Source organism: Thunnus thynnus, chromosome 13 (assembly GCF_963924715.1).
Source record: "Thunnus thynnus chromosome 13, fThuThy2.1, whole genome shotgun sequence".
Taxonomy (NCBI): domain Eukaryota; kingdom Metazoa; phylum Chordata; class Actinopteri; order Scombriformes; family Scombridae; genus Thunnus; species Thunnus thynnus.
The window spans coordinates 25,433,247-25,449,447 of record NC_089529.1 but is presented as its reverse complement, the minus strand read 5'-3'; the positions used below and the strand labels follow the sequence as shown (position 1 = coordinate 25,449,447).

At 38.4% G+C, this 16,201-nt stretch overlaps 1 protein-coding gene across 1 annotated transcript in view; it reads left to right on the top strand.

Annotated features, from left to right (window-relative positions):
• The window catches only part of LOC137196029 (F-BAR and double SH3 domains protein 2-like), a 40,400-nt gene extending 26,663 nt beyond the window's left edge, over nucleotides 1–13,737 (top strand). Inside the window, exons 12-20 of the mRNA XM_067608803.1 lie at nucleotides 1,736–1,834; nucleotides 3,378–3,530; nucleotides 3,757–3,891; nucleotides 4,728–4,811; nucleotides 4,942–5,125; nucleotides 5,205–5,428; nucleotides 7,924–8,134; nucleotides 8,282–8,346; nucleotides 9,726–13,737. Of these exons, the coding sequence (XP_067464904.1) occupies nucleotides 1,736–1,834; nucleotides 3,378–3,530; nucleotides 3,757–3,891; nucleotides 4,728–4,811; nucleotides 4,942–5,125; nucleotides 5,205–5,428; nucleotides 7,924–8,134; nucleotides 8,282–8,346; nucleotides 9,726–9,809 (1,239 nt within the window). The 3' untranslated portion in view covers nucleotides 9,810–13,737. The remainder of the gene's footprint in view (nucleotides 1–1,735; nucleotides 1,835–3,377; nucleotides 3,531–3,756; nucleotides 3,892–4,727; nucleotides 4,812–4,941; nucleotides 5,126–5,204; nucleotides 5,429–7,923; nucleotides 8,135–8,281; nucleotides 8,347–9,725) is intronic.
• The last annotated feature ends 2,464 nt before the right edge of the window (nucleotides 13,738–16,201 follow it).

Sequence of the window (16,201 nt, the reverse complement as noted above, 5' to 3'; positions counted from 1 at the left end):
TTTAATTAGTATTTTTAACGATTTCAATCTGTGTGTACGTTTGTTTTTGGAGAGGAGGAGACCTCTGCGGATAATTCGGCTCCCGGGAGAAACCGGCTGAACGTCTGGATCTAAAGTTATAAGAGAAATAAACGGAACAAGTGTTAGCAGCAGCTCGGCTAACAGCCCGTACCGGACGTCCGGTGGTCGCCGTACATCGTCGGAGAAACACTGATTTTTTTTAGGTGAAACAGCTTTATTCAGTGTTTTTACCTGTAATCTCCGGGTCCGTTTGTTCTGGAGAGGAGGAGACCTCTGCCGGTAAAAACATCCTGAACGATTAACACTGGAGTAATCATATCCCGGTGAAGCTGCTTATTTAACAACAAAGACAACAACTCCCATGATCCCTTGCTACTTCACACCGTCATCACGCTGCGTCTTTTGTTATTGTTTTGATTGAGACCCCTAGCGGCTGAAATTACATATTGTGCGTTTAGGTGATTCGTTGATCTCATTGACTTTATTTAAATACGGACGACGCGTCTCCACTTCCTACACGCCCCCTCCGCCGCCCTGCCGTCTGACGGAGGTTTGAGAGCGGCTGTCACAGCTGTCAATCATGACGTCACACACTCTTTTTATATCATCAAATAAGTAATTGACCTGAAGACAAGCAATCAGGTGTCCATGTAGCAGTAACAATGAGAGGCTCATTTCTGTCACCTCCGCCTCTCTATGATCAATAATTGTGAACATCAGCCCAGACAATTACAAAATACAATAGTTATTCATATACTGTTATCCTGTCAGACGCCTCCATTGGTGTAAAATAGTATTTTGATCGATGGGTCTCAATTCAGTAGCCCAGGATTAACCGTTAGCCTCCGTTAACTGGTAGCATTTATGAACTAGAGCTGTTTTATTTAATATGTAAACTATTTTCAAATCTATCTGTTTTAGTGTGAACGCGGCCTAAAATTTAACGTGAGTTTTCAAACAGTCAAGTGTATAAAGCAGTAAAGAGCATCACATAACCTGCCAAGTCGTCCCTTGATTTTACAAGGAGGCTATCAGGCCATAAATCAGTTTATCATTTATTAAACACAACATAATTTCCTACAGCGATAAAACAATACGTCAGGAACAGAATAAGGAAACACAGAACAGTTCAACCATCACAGTTCATGTTTCTATCAGTTGGTGATATTATGACAACCAAAATGGACATTTAGTTACTGTATATGTCATCGACTTAACTCAAAGTTGTCACGGATTTAAACTTCTTGTATATGATCCTTAACTTTAACAACAACAAACTAGGTCAGTTTGGTAAAAAAAAATAAACCTGGAAATCATAAAATCATTCACAGAGTACATTTATGAAGAAAAACACGATGACGCAACACAATACAGAACAAAATTTCATCATCATCATCATCATCAACTCACACAAACCTCTGTTCCTGATTTTATTGTGAGAGCCTGATGTACTGAAGATAAATGATTGCCAACCCTCACCGGTGATGTTATTTCCAGCACGCCGGGATCAAACAGTTTGTTTCCAGTCACCAGGAAATGAGTCACGCTCTTTGCAACGTCAGTCAAATGTTCTTCGGTTAATGTGTTTATTGTTCAACTGTTAACATCCTGTGTTGTTTTTATACGTCTTTGGATGATAGTGGATAATCGTTAGCTGTGGTCAGTGTGAGGTTTTTTTCTTTTTTCATTTGTGAGTTTTTTTTGTTTTTTAAAGGCTCTGGAGGAATATGGGACTCAGGAAACCTCGGAGCAAAACAACACGGAGCTGGAGACAAAGATGGAGGTGGCCAGGCAGAGTCTTCGGAGGGCAGAGGTAACTGTGTGTGTGTGTGTGTGTGTGTGTGTGTGTGTGTGTGTGTGTGTGTGTGTGTGTGTGTGTGTGTGTGTGTGTGTGTGTGTGTGTGTGTGTGTGTGTGTGTGTGTGTGTGTGTGTGTGTGTGTGTTTTAGAGTAAGACGTGGATTTCTCTTTTTTCCCAATCAGTTCCCTGTTACTCAAAGTGGCCCCAGTACTCCACCTACTGGTTAAAAACTGAAAAGACACAGGTTAGGTGTTTAAAGCAGTTTATCTGAAGCTAATATGAAGCTTCAGCGTCCAAATGAGTCAAATCAAGTAGATATCTTTCAACATTTAAGTCTTTTTAGTGTCAAAGTTCCTCTTTTTGTTTCTATACTTCCACCGCAGCTCAACAGGGAAACACAAAGAGGGAATTTGATGCTAAAAAGACTGTAAATGTGTCAGATATCCACCTGATATGAGTAACTCAGACTGCTGAAGCTGAATATAAGCTGGAGTTCTTGTAATAGTCAGTATGAACAGGAGGATCTCAATGTTCATACGGGCATCTGACTTTTGTTTAAAGACAGACCTGAACATTTGTGAACCTGTCCTTTAATGCTGCAGCTCACATTTAATACTCATATTGTATAGCTGGGTTCTCAACTGGTGGGCTTTGGACCGCAGCTTCATTCAGAGTGTTTAGGAAGCATTTGGGTCGTTAAAAAAAAAAAAATCCTGGGTTTCATTTGAGAGGTGGAATCTCATTGTGGGCTGAAGTCTGTTTCAGAGTCTGTTCCAGTCTTGCAACAATAAAATGTAAGTTCTGTTTGCAATTGTCAGAACTGAAATTTTTTTTTTTAAGAGTCTGTTCACACTCAACCTGTTTGGCTCGATTCAAACAAACTCGGGTTTGTTTGTCGGTGTTGTTGGTTTGTTTAGCTGGTGAGAAAGCTGTCGGGAGTGTGGGGAATTTTCCCTGATCAGTCAGAAAGTCGCCATGGTTACCAAATGTTTTGCGTAAATGTGTACAGATCACTCACCAGGTCACTTATAAGCTTGCTTTTTTCACAGTTAATGGCCTGAGGATGTGTTTACTAGTATATCTTTTGAATTCATGCTAAAATCACACATCTACTATCAGAAAACGACTGTCACACCACAAACGAAGAAGACAGAGACCCTCCTTTTCTGGTGATCTTCCCCTGGTTGTTTGGTCCGCAGCAGTCGACAGCTTTAACACCAGCCAAAACAAACTGAACAGGCTAAACAGTTCGATTGAACCAAACAGGTTATGTGTGAAAGAACTTTTTGATGGTTTATAAAAAGCCAGGACCAAATCTGACTTCTTGATTTGACCAAATGAACCGAACTACAGGTGTGAAAGAAACATAAATGTAAAATTCCAGCCCAGTTCACTCATTATATCTGGGGGAAAAAAAGTAAATTATGAGCAACTTCAGCCCACGAATTATTGGCATCATTCTTGAGAAGCTCAACACATACCAGTTGACTCTGTTCCTCATTTAATTGTGCATCTTTTGTGTTTTTTTTAATTTCTTTTTCATTTTGCGCTGGCAGACGGTGAAAGTGAAAGCAGAGGCCCGTCTGGACTTGCTGAGGCAGGCCGGTGTCGCTGTCGAAACGTGGCTGAAGAGCGCCATGAACCAGGTGATGGAGGAGCTGGAGAACGAGCGCTGGAACAACCTCAGTACCCATGATCCTTCACTCTCTGTAAGATCCACAAAACACTAATAGATAAATGCATGATATGTATTAGTATTTTTGAAGTGCGTTTTGACTGTATTGTGTTTTCCTGCAATGCAAATGGTATCCATAATACTATCTATCTTCTCCAGAATCATTATAATGCAGCACAGTCCTGCCTGAGTTGGATGTTTTGTACTATTTCCACCTCAAACTGTTTCACACAAAGTTATTTTCTGTACTGTCTCTGCAGGGAACAGCAGATTTGGAGCGAGAGGATGAGGAGGAGATGGAAGACAGTGGTGAAGTTTTGGACGACAGCAGCTCCAGCCCCTCCAGCACCTTGAAAAACTATCCTCTCACCTGCAAAGTACTCTACTCCTACAAGGTACCTGTAGCTTTCTGTGCATATCTTCAGTAGACCTGCTGTTGTCAATATATCATATACTTTTAAATAATGTATATAAACTACAGCTGCAACGTCTGTCTGACTGTTACTTAACAGTAATGGATTAAGTTTCTGTCAATTAATTGATCAACAGAAACTTTTATGTGTCATACATGAATATATGTCGTATGTCATGAATAAACTGAAGATGTTCAAACGAAACAAGACATTTAACAACCTGGGAAATCACAACCGGTATTTTTCACAATTTTCTGACATTTTATTGACCAGACCAAGATTATTAGTTAGTTGCAGCCAGAGTATAAACTGCCAGTTTCCTTTCATGTCATTTATTTATTGATTTGACAGGAACAATGCTCAATGATCAACAGAAAAAAACAACTGTGAATGAGCCAGAGTTAGCATAAAAGGCTCATTTTCATCTGTTTTTCACGGCCAGATGTTAAAAAATCAACCTAACTTTATAAAATTCATGGTACACAACATATTAGATACATGCAGACTAGTACAGCACACATCTACCAATCCAACAACGTCTCAACACAATACAATATTATGTCTTAAGTTGCATTTAACTCTATTTTTGCATACATCCTACATTTTTTGAAATGCTACATGCACTTATACTAATCTTATTTTTTAGATTTTATTAGTTTCTACCTCTTTTTATCTCTAAACCCTCGTGATGCTAGAACATTTCAGGTATTTTTTTAAAACTGAATTTTTTTTTTCATGAACATTTCCGACACATTAAGACCTGAATGCATCGCGGGACACATGCAAACAAACTGTCTCATGTGTTTCCTTGTTTCCAGGCTTCTCAGCCAGATGAACTGACAATTGAGGAGCAGGAAATCCTGGAGGTCATTGATGATGGAGACATGGAGGACTGGGTCAAAGTACGTCTCCACACATTTGAGCTAAACTGTTGAATTCATTGCTACAGATTTCAGTATGTTAACTTAACTCCTCTGGTTTGAAAGATGTTTGTTTGCTGTCATAATCAATGTGTATTGTTTACATTTTCAGGCCAGAAACCGCAGCGGACAGATCGGCTACGTCCCAGAGAAATACTTGCAGCTGCCTTCCTCCAACAGCCTGCTGAGCATGCTGCAGTGTCTGGCCGCGCTGGACGCCCGATCCCATTCCTCCAGTAACTCCACTGAACCTGAAACTGAACTACCAACCGGCTCCGTCAACGGAGACTCCAGCGGTGAGAGATATTTTTAGATTATGAGCATTGACGCCCAGTTGTGTCTTGCATGATCTCAACCTCTCCCTCTCTGTTGCAGTGTCCTTTGCAAAGGCTCTGTATGACTACGCAGGACAAACGGACGACGAACTGTCCTTCCCAGAGGGGGCCATCATCCGCATCCTGAGCAGAGAGACCCACGAGGACGACGGTTTCTGGGAGGGCGAGTTCAACGGCGTCGTCGGCGTATTCCCTGCGGTCCTGGTGGAGGATCTCGCCGGGGCCAGCGAGAACGGAGATGGACAAAGAGATGGCAGCGCACAGGTACGGGTTGAGACATTTACCCCACATCCACAGTGTCAACTATGAAGTAACCAGGAACCCGAATTACAAGAAAAATGACACAAGCGACTATTAAAAAATGTCAAATCTTTAGTGATATCACTCAAATATTATTATTCAACAAGTCAATTCAATTGTTTCACTATTTAAACACACAAATCCAGCAGACAAATGTAAAAATTAAAACTATAGTACAGTGTTTTTACCTGCAGAGTGATTGATACATGTATACCACTAAATAAATCACTGAAAATATGAATAATTCACTGTTTATTAATGTTCTTTCAAAAGTATTTTGTAAGGTCTATAGACATAAACGAGATACAGTGTGAAAGCCCCAAATCAGCACTTTCAACTGGTTTTCTCAGCTTGTCTCTACATGTTATATAAATAAAGTTACTATAAATAAAACAGTGTATTTACTGATGATTGGACAGATTCCAGCGGGTTAAATATAAAAAGATGTAGTGTCTTTTTTTGTACTAGTTGTCCATGTGTTTATATTACTTTAATGCAACATCCTGTTCTGAGCTGATAAACCAATTAAATCTGACCTAAAAAGAAATGAGCTTTAGGGTTGAATACAGTGAATTAAGACCCAAGTATTTTATGGAAATTCACGCCAAAATCTGCAGGATTCCAGGATTTTAGACATGTGTGATTCACATACTGAAGAATATCATATGTAGCTTACAGAAACAAACACCTGACACCTTTTCCAAATCCCTTTTACACATTCACAAAAATGATCACTTTAACTGCTGTCATTAAGCTCTATAACTGGATCACTTTTCACCTGCAGCAGTTTATTTCATTCACTTATCATATTAAAATGACAGCTTACAGTTCAGCTGTGTCACAAAATGCTTTTTGAGTGTAAAATCTGTAAACATAAAACTAAGCAGATGGTTTAAAATGGCTTAATTAGATACATAGACCTCAATCCTGAATCAGAGCAGGAGGGCTGATCGCAGAGCAGCATTCAGCAAGTGAAGCGCTGAAGATCGCCCAAACGTTACAACTGAATGTCCATAAATAAGGGCCGGGTGATGCTTGAAATGGTTTGTACGACTCGAAGCCGACCGTCATACAGAGAGTACGGGCACGAAGGAACACGTTTTCAGACAGTCTCTGCGAGAAGACTTTCAGTGTTGCACTCTGTTGTTCACATGAAGTAGTTTTGTAAAGAATAAAACAAAGTCAGGTCTACGGTTTTGAAAAGTTACAGCCAGCTGTAATCCGACCAGGTATGGGGGGGCGGTTCTGAAACTATTCAACTGTCTGACAAGCAGATCTGATGGAGTATTTATGAGTTTTAATGCTCCTGTTCCCCCAACTATCAGCACAACAAGCTTAAAATGGCTTCATGCAATTCATTTTCCTTCCTTGACACACCTGCAGGAGTAACTTCAGGTCATTATTAAAGATGGTCAGACTCTCCCATATAACACGTAAAACTGGGAATAGTTGAAAAACAGGATCAAATAATCCCGAATGGTCGGCTTTGCGGCTTTGTGGGGTTTTTTTCCACTTCAAAGATCGTGAACTTTTAAGAGGAACTCTTCTACTAATAATATCTTTCCACATAATCTAAAAAATGTGAAAAAAATACCATCAGAGAATCATAATAAATATCATTTTATAATGAATCATCTGCAGTTCTGCAGTTTTAAAATCAAACTTAATTTATGTTGAGACATTTTTGGGGGAAAAAAGTGAAATATATTTCCAAGAAGTGATCATTTTAAAATCACAGGAAAACCATCAAACCCTACTGAGCATCAGAGAAAGTGATGGTGTGGAAATAAAAATGCTCCACCTTAAATAATGCTCCACCTTAAAGTGATAGTGCAGGACTTTTGCATATAAGTAAACGTCCGTTATGTTCAAGCCCTTACCAAACAAGCCTGACCAGTGCTGATTAAGCCTCTCAGCTCCAGATAACTCTCTCTGTGTTTCACAGTACACAGAGTTTTTACTCTGGTGTCTGTGGTGACTTTCCCGTGCCGGCTAAATGAACGCACACTGCGCCTGCTCTATGGGCAGAGCCAGCTAACTTCAATGTGGATAAAATCATTGAATTGTGCAGCTCTTCTAGACTTGTTATCAGATCGAATGGGTCAAATTCTGATAGTGAAACAAGTCATTTTGCGAGACACTTAAAACAATTTATCCACCGTTTTATGGCCGCAGCAGTAATGATGAAGAAGGCTACATCGGAGTCTATGATGTAAACTCATGCTGAGAGTGTTTTTGTAATTACTCTCACTGCCAGAAGGGGGAGACAGAAGTTCTTCACTGCAGGTTTAATGTGTGCTTTGCTTTGTTGTTGAAAATCAGAAATTCATGTTTTTGTTTGATTTGTGTGGTATTTAACATCTTGTTAGCAAAACTAGACCAGCGTATACAAACATTTTATATCCAAAGTTTGACGTTTTCACTGTGGAAATTCGTCTCTCTCGTCTGCTGTTTTCAAGGCTTCTCCCTCCACTTTGGCCCAATGTGACCGATCCCCTCGTAGTCCCTTCCAGCCAGGGCCTCTCCACAGCAGCCCTCTTCAGACTCCCACAATGTCGTCTCCTCAGTCGAGTCCCTGCAGCGCCACGGCCTCTCCCATTGGCCGGCCACCCTCCTATCACAACGGACATCACAGGCCGCCACCAGCACCACACAAAAGCCCCTTTCAGAGTAAGATTCACAGATTTGTATTCAAGCAGTCAGTTTAAATGTGATGCCTGGAATGTAATGATAGCTGTAATTAATTATTTATAGAAGTAAAAAGGTAATTAAGCTAAACTGTTAGTGATGATAGTCTGTGTCCGCTGCGCACTTCAGGTCCGGTCCAAGGCTCTCCTCAACCTCCAAAATACCCAGAGACTGGATCTGGCACCATTCGACCTGTGAGTAAACACACATGTTATATTGTGACATATATGATTATTGGAAAAACACTCATAAATTTCACCCAGCATTTATGTGTAAGCAGCGTTTTAATATTGTAACTGGTTGAGGTCAGCTCTTTTTTAATGTATTTTAGAGGTAGATATGTTTTGTGTGTAAAATCTTCAAAGTAACTGGAGCTTTCAGATAAATGTAGTGGAGTAAAAAGTATAATATTCTCCTCTTTAAATAGAGTGAGGTAGAAGTACCTCAAACGTACAGTACAGGTACAGATACAGTACTGGTACCACTGTCAAAAGAGACCATGAATGTCTGAGTAAAGTTTAATGGAAATCCATCCAATAGTCTTTGAGATGTGGATCAAAGCGGCGGACCGACAGACCCACTCTGCCGTTACTAAAGTCATGCTGATGTCATTGTTAAAAATATGAAAACAAGCGATGACATAACTGACAAGACCTGCAACAATCAGTTAATTGATAAAAAAATGAATCTGCAACTGTTTGTAGAGCCTCTAAAAGTCTTTCATCAGTCGATAAACCCCTGAGTTAATTTGTCGGTCGAATCGCTGCCTCTTTTTTTTTTAACCTAAACCTTCACAGAGTCTTGTCTCTCAATGACCTAAATACATAACTGTGATAGAAACGGAGAACAGCGTGATGCAGAGCGACTGTGTTTCCTGCTTTAAGCTCACAGCTCTGAGTTAAATGCAGCGAAGTCGACTAAACTCCTGTTTAAACAGACGCGTACCAGCGTCTCTACCGTCTCCTCCTCCTCTGCCTTCCAGTGTGATCGACAGCACCGTCGACAGCCAGCAGACGCTCCCCCGGTGCGCCTGGATTTTATAACTGAACTAACATCAGGACGCAGGCTTTTTATTTCTCTGACTGTGTGGAACAGTCAATAAAATGCAAAACATGAGACTCGTGTCGGCTGTTATATCAGTTTAGAGTTATAACAGCTTACATGGCTGTTTATAAATCTAAACTTCCACCTTCAGAGTCGATGTATCGTTCCGACAGCCCTGCTATTCTGATAATAGATTAATCATGTTTGTCATTTTTCAAGCAAAAATGACAAACATTTAATGATTCCAGCCAGTCAGATGGGAGAATGAGCTGCTTTTCTTTGTTTGACATTATAGTAAATTAAATATTTTTGAGTTTTAGACATTTCATGATGTCATTTTGAGCTCTAGAAATGTTTTCACGGACATTTTTCAGTGTTTTTTTTTGATGTTTTTTAATTATTTTCTAATCGAGAAAATAATCTTTAGTTGCAGCCCTAGTATAATAGAGACACATTCAGTTTTCTTTACTTTCATGTTAAATTTATCAGTATCATCATAATTGAGCCACCGATTGATTGATGTTTGCAGGTCCGTGCTGCTCCTCCACCTCCGAAGCAGCACCCTCGGGGGCAGGTGAAGCGGAGGGAGGAAGTGGAGATCACGCTGGTGTGAAGGCGGCGGCACCCTGGTGGTGGCGGCGGCGGCTACGACAGCTCTGTTCAAACCCGCTGGGACTCAAACCTCTGTGCCTCTTAAACGCACTCCCAAAGGAAACCAGAGGAAACTTAACCCCCCCCCCCCCCCCCCCCGAAGACGCCTGGAGGCCCGGAGAGGTCCTACACTTTGTCCTCTAGTCTTTCCACACAACACCTCGTAGGGTCAGTGTGCTGTGGAGGAATATTGTGCCTTTCTCTTACCTGTACTTGTTGTCATGTTTCATTCTCCGTTACCCAGTGTTTGTCTCCTATTTGAATTAGACTGATAATAGGGCTCATATTATAATTTTTATAAGAAATATATATATGTTCTAGTCCATATTGTCCACCTCTACCTGGACATGAATAACTACTAGTCCTGAAAAAAAGATATATTGAATGCTAACATAATATCTACTATTAGCAACTTCAGATATCAATCCTGATACTGGTTTTCACTGGTTGAATCCTGTTTCTGTTCTCTGTCGCTCATAGTAACTGATACGGTGATAACTGGCAGATAATGAGACCTGTCACGTTATAATAAGACGTCTCTCCGCTAAACACAGTAAAATCTGTTCATGTAATAAACTGATAGGAAAAGTGACGTCACATTATTAACAAACTTGTAATGATGACTTGATTTGGACACATTTTCACAGGAATAGTTTGACATTTCGGGAAAGTCTAATGTGCTTTCTCGCCAAGAATTAGAGGAGTGATGATCATCATGTATATGGAGCTAAAGCCAGCAGACGATTAGCTTAGCTTAGCATAAAGACTGGAAAAAGGGGGACATTCTTGGCCTGTCTCTGTCAAAAAGTTCAAAAAGAAATCTGTTGTATCACGTTTATTTAAAGGCTCGGTCACATTAAAAATTGAAATTGAATTTTTACGACAAACTCGACTCATTTCAAAGGAATTACGTCGATCAGTGAATTCACACGGCAGGAGAGAAGTAAATCTACGCAAATCTTTAGCATCAAATCCCATAACGGTGAACTTTGACATCAGGATTCAGAATTTAATCCATTTGAGCTGCATGACTAAATTGTTTTGCCCAATTAAAGTGAACGAGGAGCCGACCGGAAGTTAGACCCGAAAACATGGCAGACTTTTTTTTTTTTTTTTTTTTTAGCTTTATGTGCTGCTGATCTACTTTCAAAGGCGTGAACGGGCGCCGTCTTTAAACACGAGGTGTGTAACTGATCACAAAACTCAAAATAATAATATAATATATAATAATAAATAAATAAGGAAGACAAATATAACTTTACTTTCCATTTATTCTGTAAAACACTTAGAGGAAGGAACTTTGTCCGTGACTTGTATCTATAGCAGTTCATATACGTTCCGTTACACCACTATTGAAAACGGTGTCCGGTTCTTCTTAGTCCATCTGTGAGGTTACACATCGGTCTGTTTCTTGGCTGGGAGTCTCCGCTGAGATATGACGTGTTACTTAGTGAGCGTCAGGAGCTGGTAGGTGGATTTTTAAGCTGTGGACAGAGCTAGGCTAACGGCTAGCCAGTTGTTTCCAGTCTTTATGCTAAGCTAAGCTAACAGGCTTCTGACTTCTAGCTTCGTATTTACTTTAAAGACATGAGAGTGGTGTCAGTTTAACTAAGGAATAAGCCATTAACATCTGTTCCTTCAGCTACATTAACTATCTGGTAATTATGAGACTCAAACACGTTTTTTTCTTTAGTCAATATAGTGCACTTCTGTACATGGAGTATTAATATCATTATTAGTATCATAATAATGATTCCAACCAGATCAATCAGCCCCGTTATCCACCAGTTACATCTCACTGTATCACTTACTGCGAGGCTCTCTCTCTCTCTCTCTCTCTCTCTCTCTCTCTCTCTCTCTCTCTCTCTCTCTCTCTCTCTCTCTCTCTCTCTCTCTCTCTCTCTCTCTCTCTCTCTCTCTCTCTCTCTCTCTCTCTCTCTCATCTTCACAGACTGATGTTGAGCTGTTGAGACTTTTTCACAATTGGATTACTACTATGCAACAAAGTTAACGCTTGGCGGGACGTCACAGCGTGTTGTGAATATGTAGCTTCAACACAAACCAAAAGTCTGGTTGTCTCCACACTCGATCAAAACGCCAGCACGGGCGAGGCTGGTCCTCTCCTCGAACACGACGTAACCGTTCACGGTTACGTAAACAAGGGAAAAGTGGCAATTTTAGTTGAGTGATTGTTTTTGTCAGTAGGGAGAATCTCCTAGAAAAGTTTGTCTGATCAAAAAATAATGGATCCCTGATTATTTTTAAAACAGTTTCCCTGCTTCTTATGTTAGTTTTCTTTGCACCAAATGCTAAGAAATATCTAAATGTTAAAGGACGAGTTCACAGTTTTTCAAGTCTGTCTTTAAACAACAGTCAGGAGCCCAAATGAATATTGAAACATGTTTTTTCTTGCTGTAATGATTCCTCCTGTTCATACTGACCATTAGAAGATCCCTTCGTGACGGGGGACAAAATCCACAGAGTCCTCCTCTTAAAGTTTATCTGAAGCTAATATGAAGCTTCAGCGTCCAAATGAGTCAAATCAAGTAGATATCTTTCAACGTTACAGTGTTTTTAGTGTCAAAGTTCCTCTTTTTGTTTCTATACTTCCACCGCAGTTCAACAGGGAAACACAAAGAGGGAATTTGATGCTAAAAAGACTGTAAATGTGTCAGATATCCATTTGATATGATTAACTCAGACTGCTGAAGCCTCTTATAAGCTTCACATCTACTTTTAAAAGCATCTTAAAAGTGGACACTGTGGATTTTGGCCTCCATCACTTACGTTGAAAGCACATTTGAAGGATCTTTTAACAGCCGGTATGAACAGGAGGAATGATTACAGCGAGGAAAACCTCTCAGTGTTCATACGGACACTCGTCTGTTGTTTGAAGACAGACTTGAAACATCGTGAATCCGTCTTTTTTTTAAAGGGAGAAATATAGTGAGTACATACATAGTTTAACTTTTGTTTTTTTCTCTTGTGTTGTAAAATAAAGATCTAGAAATGTTATTATGATGCTGATGTGGCCTGTAAAGGTTGCTGGTGAGCGCGGTGGTTTGTTGAGGAGAAGGTTGCAGTTGGTGACAGTTTACACTGAGGTCATGTGCAGTTTAAAACATGCCTTTTTATATTTAAGGAGGAAACCATCCTGAGCTGCTAGCTGTCCAATTAAAAAAAAAAAAAAAAATCTATACTGTCATAGTGAAGCACTTTTTGATGTCTTCTTATTCCTTTTCAGTATTGATCTGTCGTGAATGCTATGTTTGTTTGTTCAATATTTTCTCGTTTGACGTTTTGTTTACCAGCTATAATGGTATGAATACTTTTCTTTTATCGACTCTTGCGTTATTTAGCCTTAAATAGCCATTGTAGTGTCTTTGAGATTGAGATATGACCATCTGATCGTATTGTTTTTGAAATATCAATAGTTTACAGAGAGCTTGGAGATGGATATCTGTACAAATAATAGCACAGCTTTTTTTTTTTTTAGAATTAGGATAAAAACCTATTAAATTGTAGTTTCAATTGGATCATAGGAAAAGAGATATCTGTCAGCCACGTTGCTGTGTTCTCGTTGATCTCCTTGAGATCTGAATGACATCAAACTTATTTTTGAAGTTTGCATTTTACCCTGTTGTATTGAAAAAAGATAGTCGTCAGACTGAAGTCTCTTTTTCCCGATAGAGAAGTTGTTGTTAACTTGCTACTGGTCCTGATTTCCATGTAAGAGTCTGAATCTGAAATTCAGTGACAAACTGCCCACGTTATACGCTGTCAGCTCTGCAGAGGCTGCTGAGCGTCATATTTACACACCAGTGGATGTTTAACTGTATTTATTGTGTACAAATAAATGTGAAATAAAGATAGCTTAAATGAAACAAACATTTTAATCGTGTTACAGTTTGAACTTTATTTTCACTCTTGTCGTCTTTGGGGGTTTTTTTTCTTTGTTTGGTTTTTTTTTGCTCTGCATCATAATTTGAGAAGTGACAATAAACACAAATTTCAAAGATTCACAACAGAAAGTACCAAGTATCCAAAAATAAGTAAAAGAAAGAAGGAAAAACAATCACAGAGGTAAAGATGATTATTTTACCTCCTGTGCTTTAGTTACTTCCTGTTCTGTTACTATATGTGTGTATATAAATTATGTAGCTATATTTGTTTACATGTATATAAGGATAAATGTATATAATATCATCTATTTATCAATGAACTTATTTAACATGTCTTTCTTTCTTTTGGTTTAGTTTTGCTCTGGCTTCCCTGTGTTGTTGATCAATCAGTCAAACTTTATTTATAAAGCATCTTTCATACAAGTTGAACGTAATTCAAAGTTCTTTACAAGTCACAAACTCACAGGATGGTAAATATGAGCTGGTAGATTAATGCACACCGAGAAAAATTAAAACAAAATAAATAGATTAGAAAGCAAAAAGTAATCAAACCTACTTAATAGTTCATTGATTAGTAGATAAGTAAATAGTAAGAAAACTTAAAATAATTTAAAAAATACAAGCAACTAAAATAAAATAAAACAAAAAAGCATTAAGAGCCATAAAAACCATAAAATTATAAAACACTATATAAACACCAAGCAAACCAGATAAATAAGAGTTTTAAAATCAGTTATTCACATTAAAAACAGTATGTATGAAAACAACTTTCAAATAATAATACACACACACACACACACACACATATATATATATATATATATATATATGTATATACATATATATACTGTATGTTAGAGGAAAGAAATGCAGATCAATTAGTATAATGCTGGAGTGACTGTGGTTATTTTAAGTGTATGTTACTGTCAGGACATGTTTGTCTGTTTGTTTGTTTGTGTTTATGTGGAGATGTACACAGAGTGACCTGGAGAGGGTGCAGATGTGTGAGGAGGAAGAGAAATATTAGTAAGAAAGGGGAAAAGATTTAAAAATATTTAATTTTTATTGATTTGCAAACACATACACAACCATTAAAAACAAAAATTAAAATATATATACAATATATATATATATAATTTATACAGGAATATAAGAGAAAACAAATAACATACAGATGAAACAATCTGCCATTTCCTTCCAGGGAGAAGAAGATAAATAATAATAACATTTGGGGATTATTAATGTCAGAAAAAAAAAGTTTTCTGGTTTTAATGCATTCTGCTGTTTATTTGTTGTATTTGTTGTGTGTGTGTGTGTGATATCATAGCGCCCTCTAATTGTCTTGATTAATATCACATGCAGTGATATTAATCGTCCATCCTGCAAATCTTGTCTCAAAGCTTTTTGCACCCAGACGTTCAAGCAGCGGAAGAAGTATTCAGATCGTTTACTTCAGTAAAAGTACCAATACAGTGATGTAAAAATACTCCATTACAAGTAAAAGTCCTGCATGAAAAACCCTACTACAGTAAAAGTACATAAGTATCATGAGCTTGATGTAGTTAAAGTATTGCAGTAAAAGTACATAAGTATTATGAGCTTGATGTAGTTAAAGTACTGCAGTAAAAGTACATAAGTATTATGAGCTTGATGTAGTTAAAGTATTGCAGTAAAAGTACATAAGTATTATGAGCTTGATGTAGTTAAAGTATTGCAGTAAAAGTACATAAGTATTATGAGCTTGATGTAGTTAAAGAATTGCAGTAAAAGTAGTGGTTTGGTCCCTCTGACTGATATATTATTATATATGACATCATTAGATTATTAATACTGAAGCATCAGTGTTAGAGCAGCATGTTACTGTTGTAGCTGCTGGAGGTGGAGCTAGTTTACACTACTTTATATACAGTTAGCTAGTTTAGTCCAGTGGTTCCCAACCTAGGGGTCGGGCCCCTCCAAAGGGTCAGCAGATAAATCTGAGGGGTCGTGAGATGATTAATGGGAGAGGAAAGAAGAAAAAACAAAGTTCTGATACACAAATCTGTTTTCAGTTTTTGGACTTTTTCTCTAATCTTTTGTTTTTGCTGAAATATTGGATCATTTGAACATTTATTGAAATGAAAGCATGTGAGAAGTTTAGAGGGAAAAATCACTATTTGGTGGAGCTGTTAACAACTCATAGACATGTGAAATGTGACCCCGACTACACACTGCTTTTTGTAAGACGTCAAAAGCCAAAGAGGTTGGAAACCACTGGTTTCATCTTTAACAATGTGTTGTATTTTAAAAGCTTGTTATATTATCCATTGTGTCAAATCTGCATCTGAAAAGTAACTAAAGCTGCCAAATAAATGTAGTGGAGTAGAAAGTACAATATTTCCCTCTGAAATGTAGTAGAGTGGAAGTATAAAGTAGCATCACATGGAAATACTCAAGTAAAGTACCTCAAAAT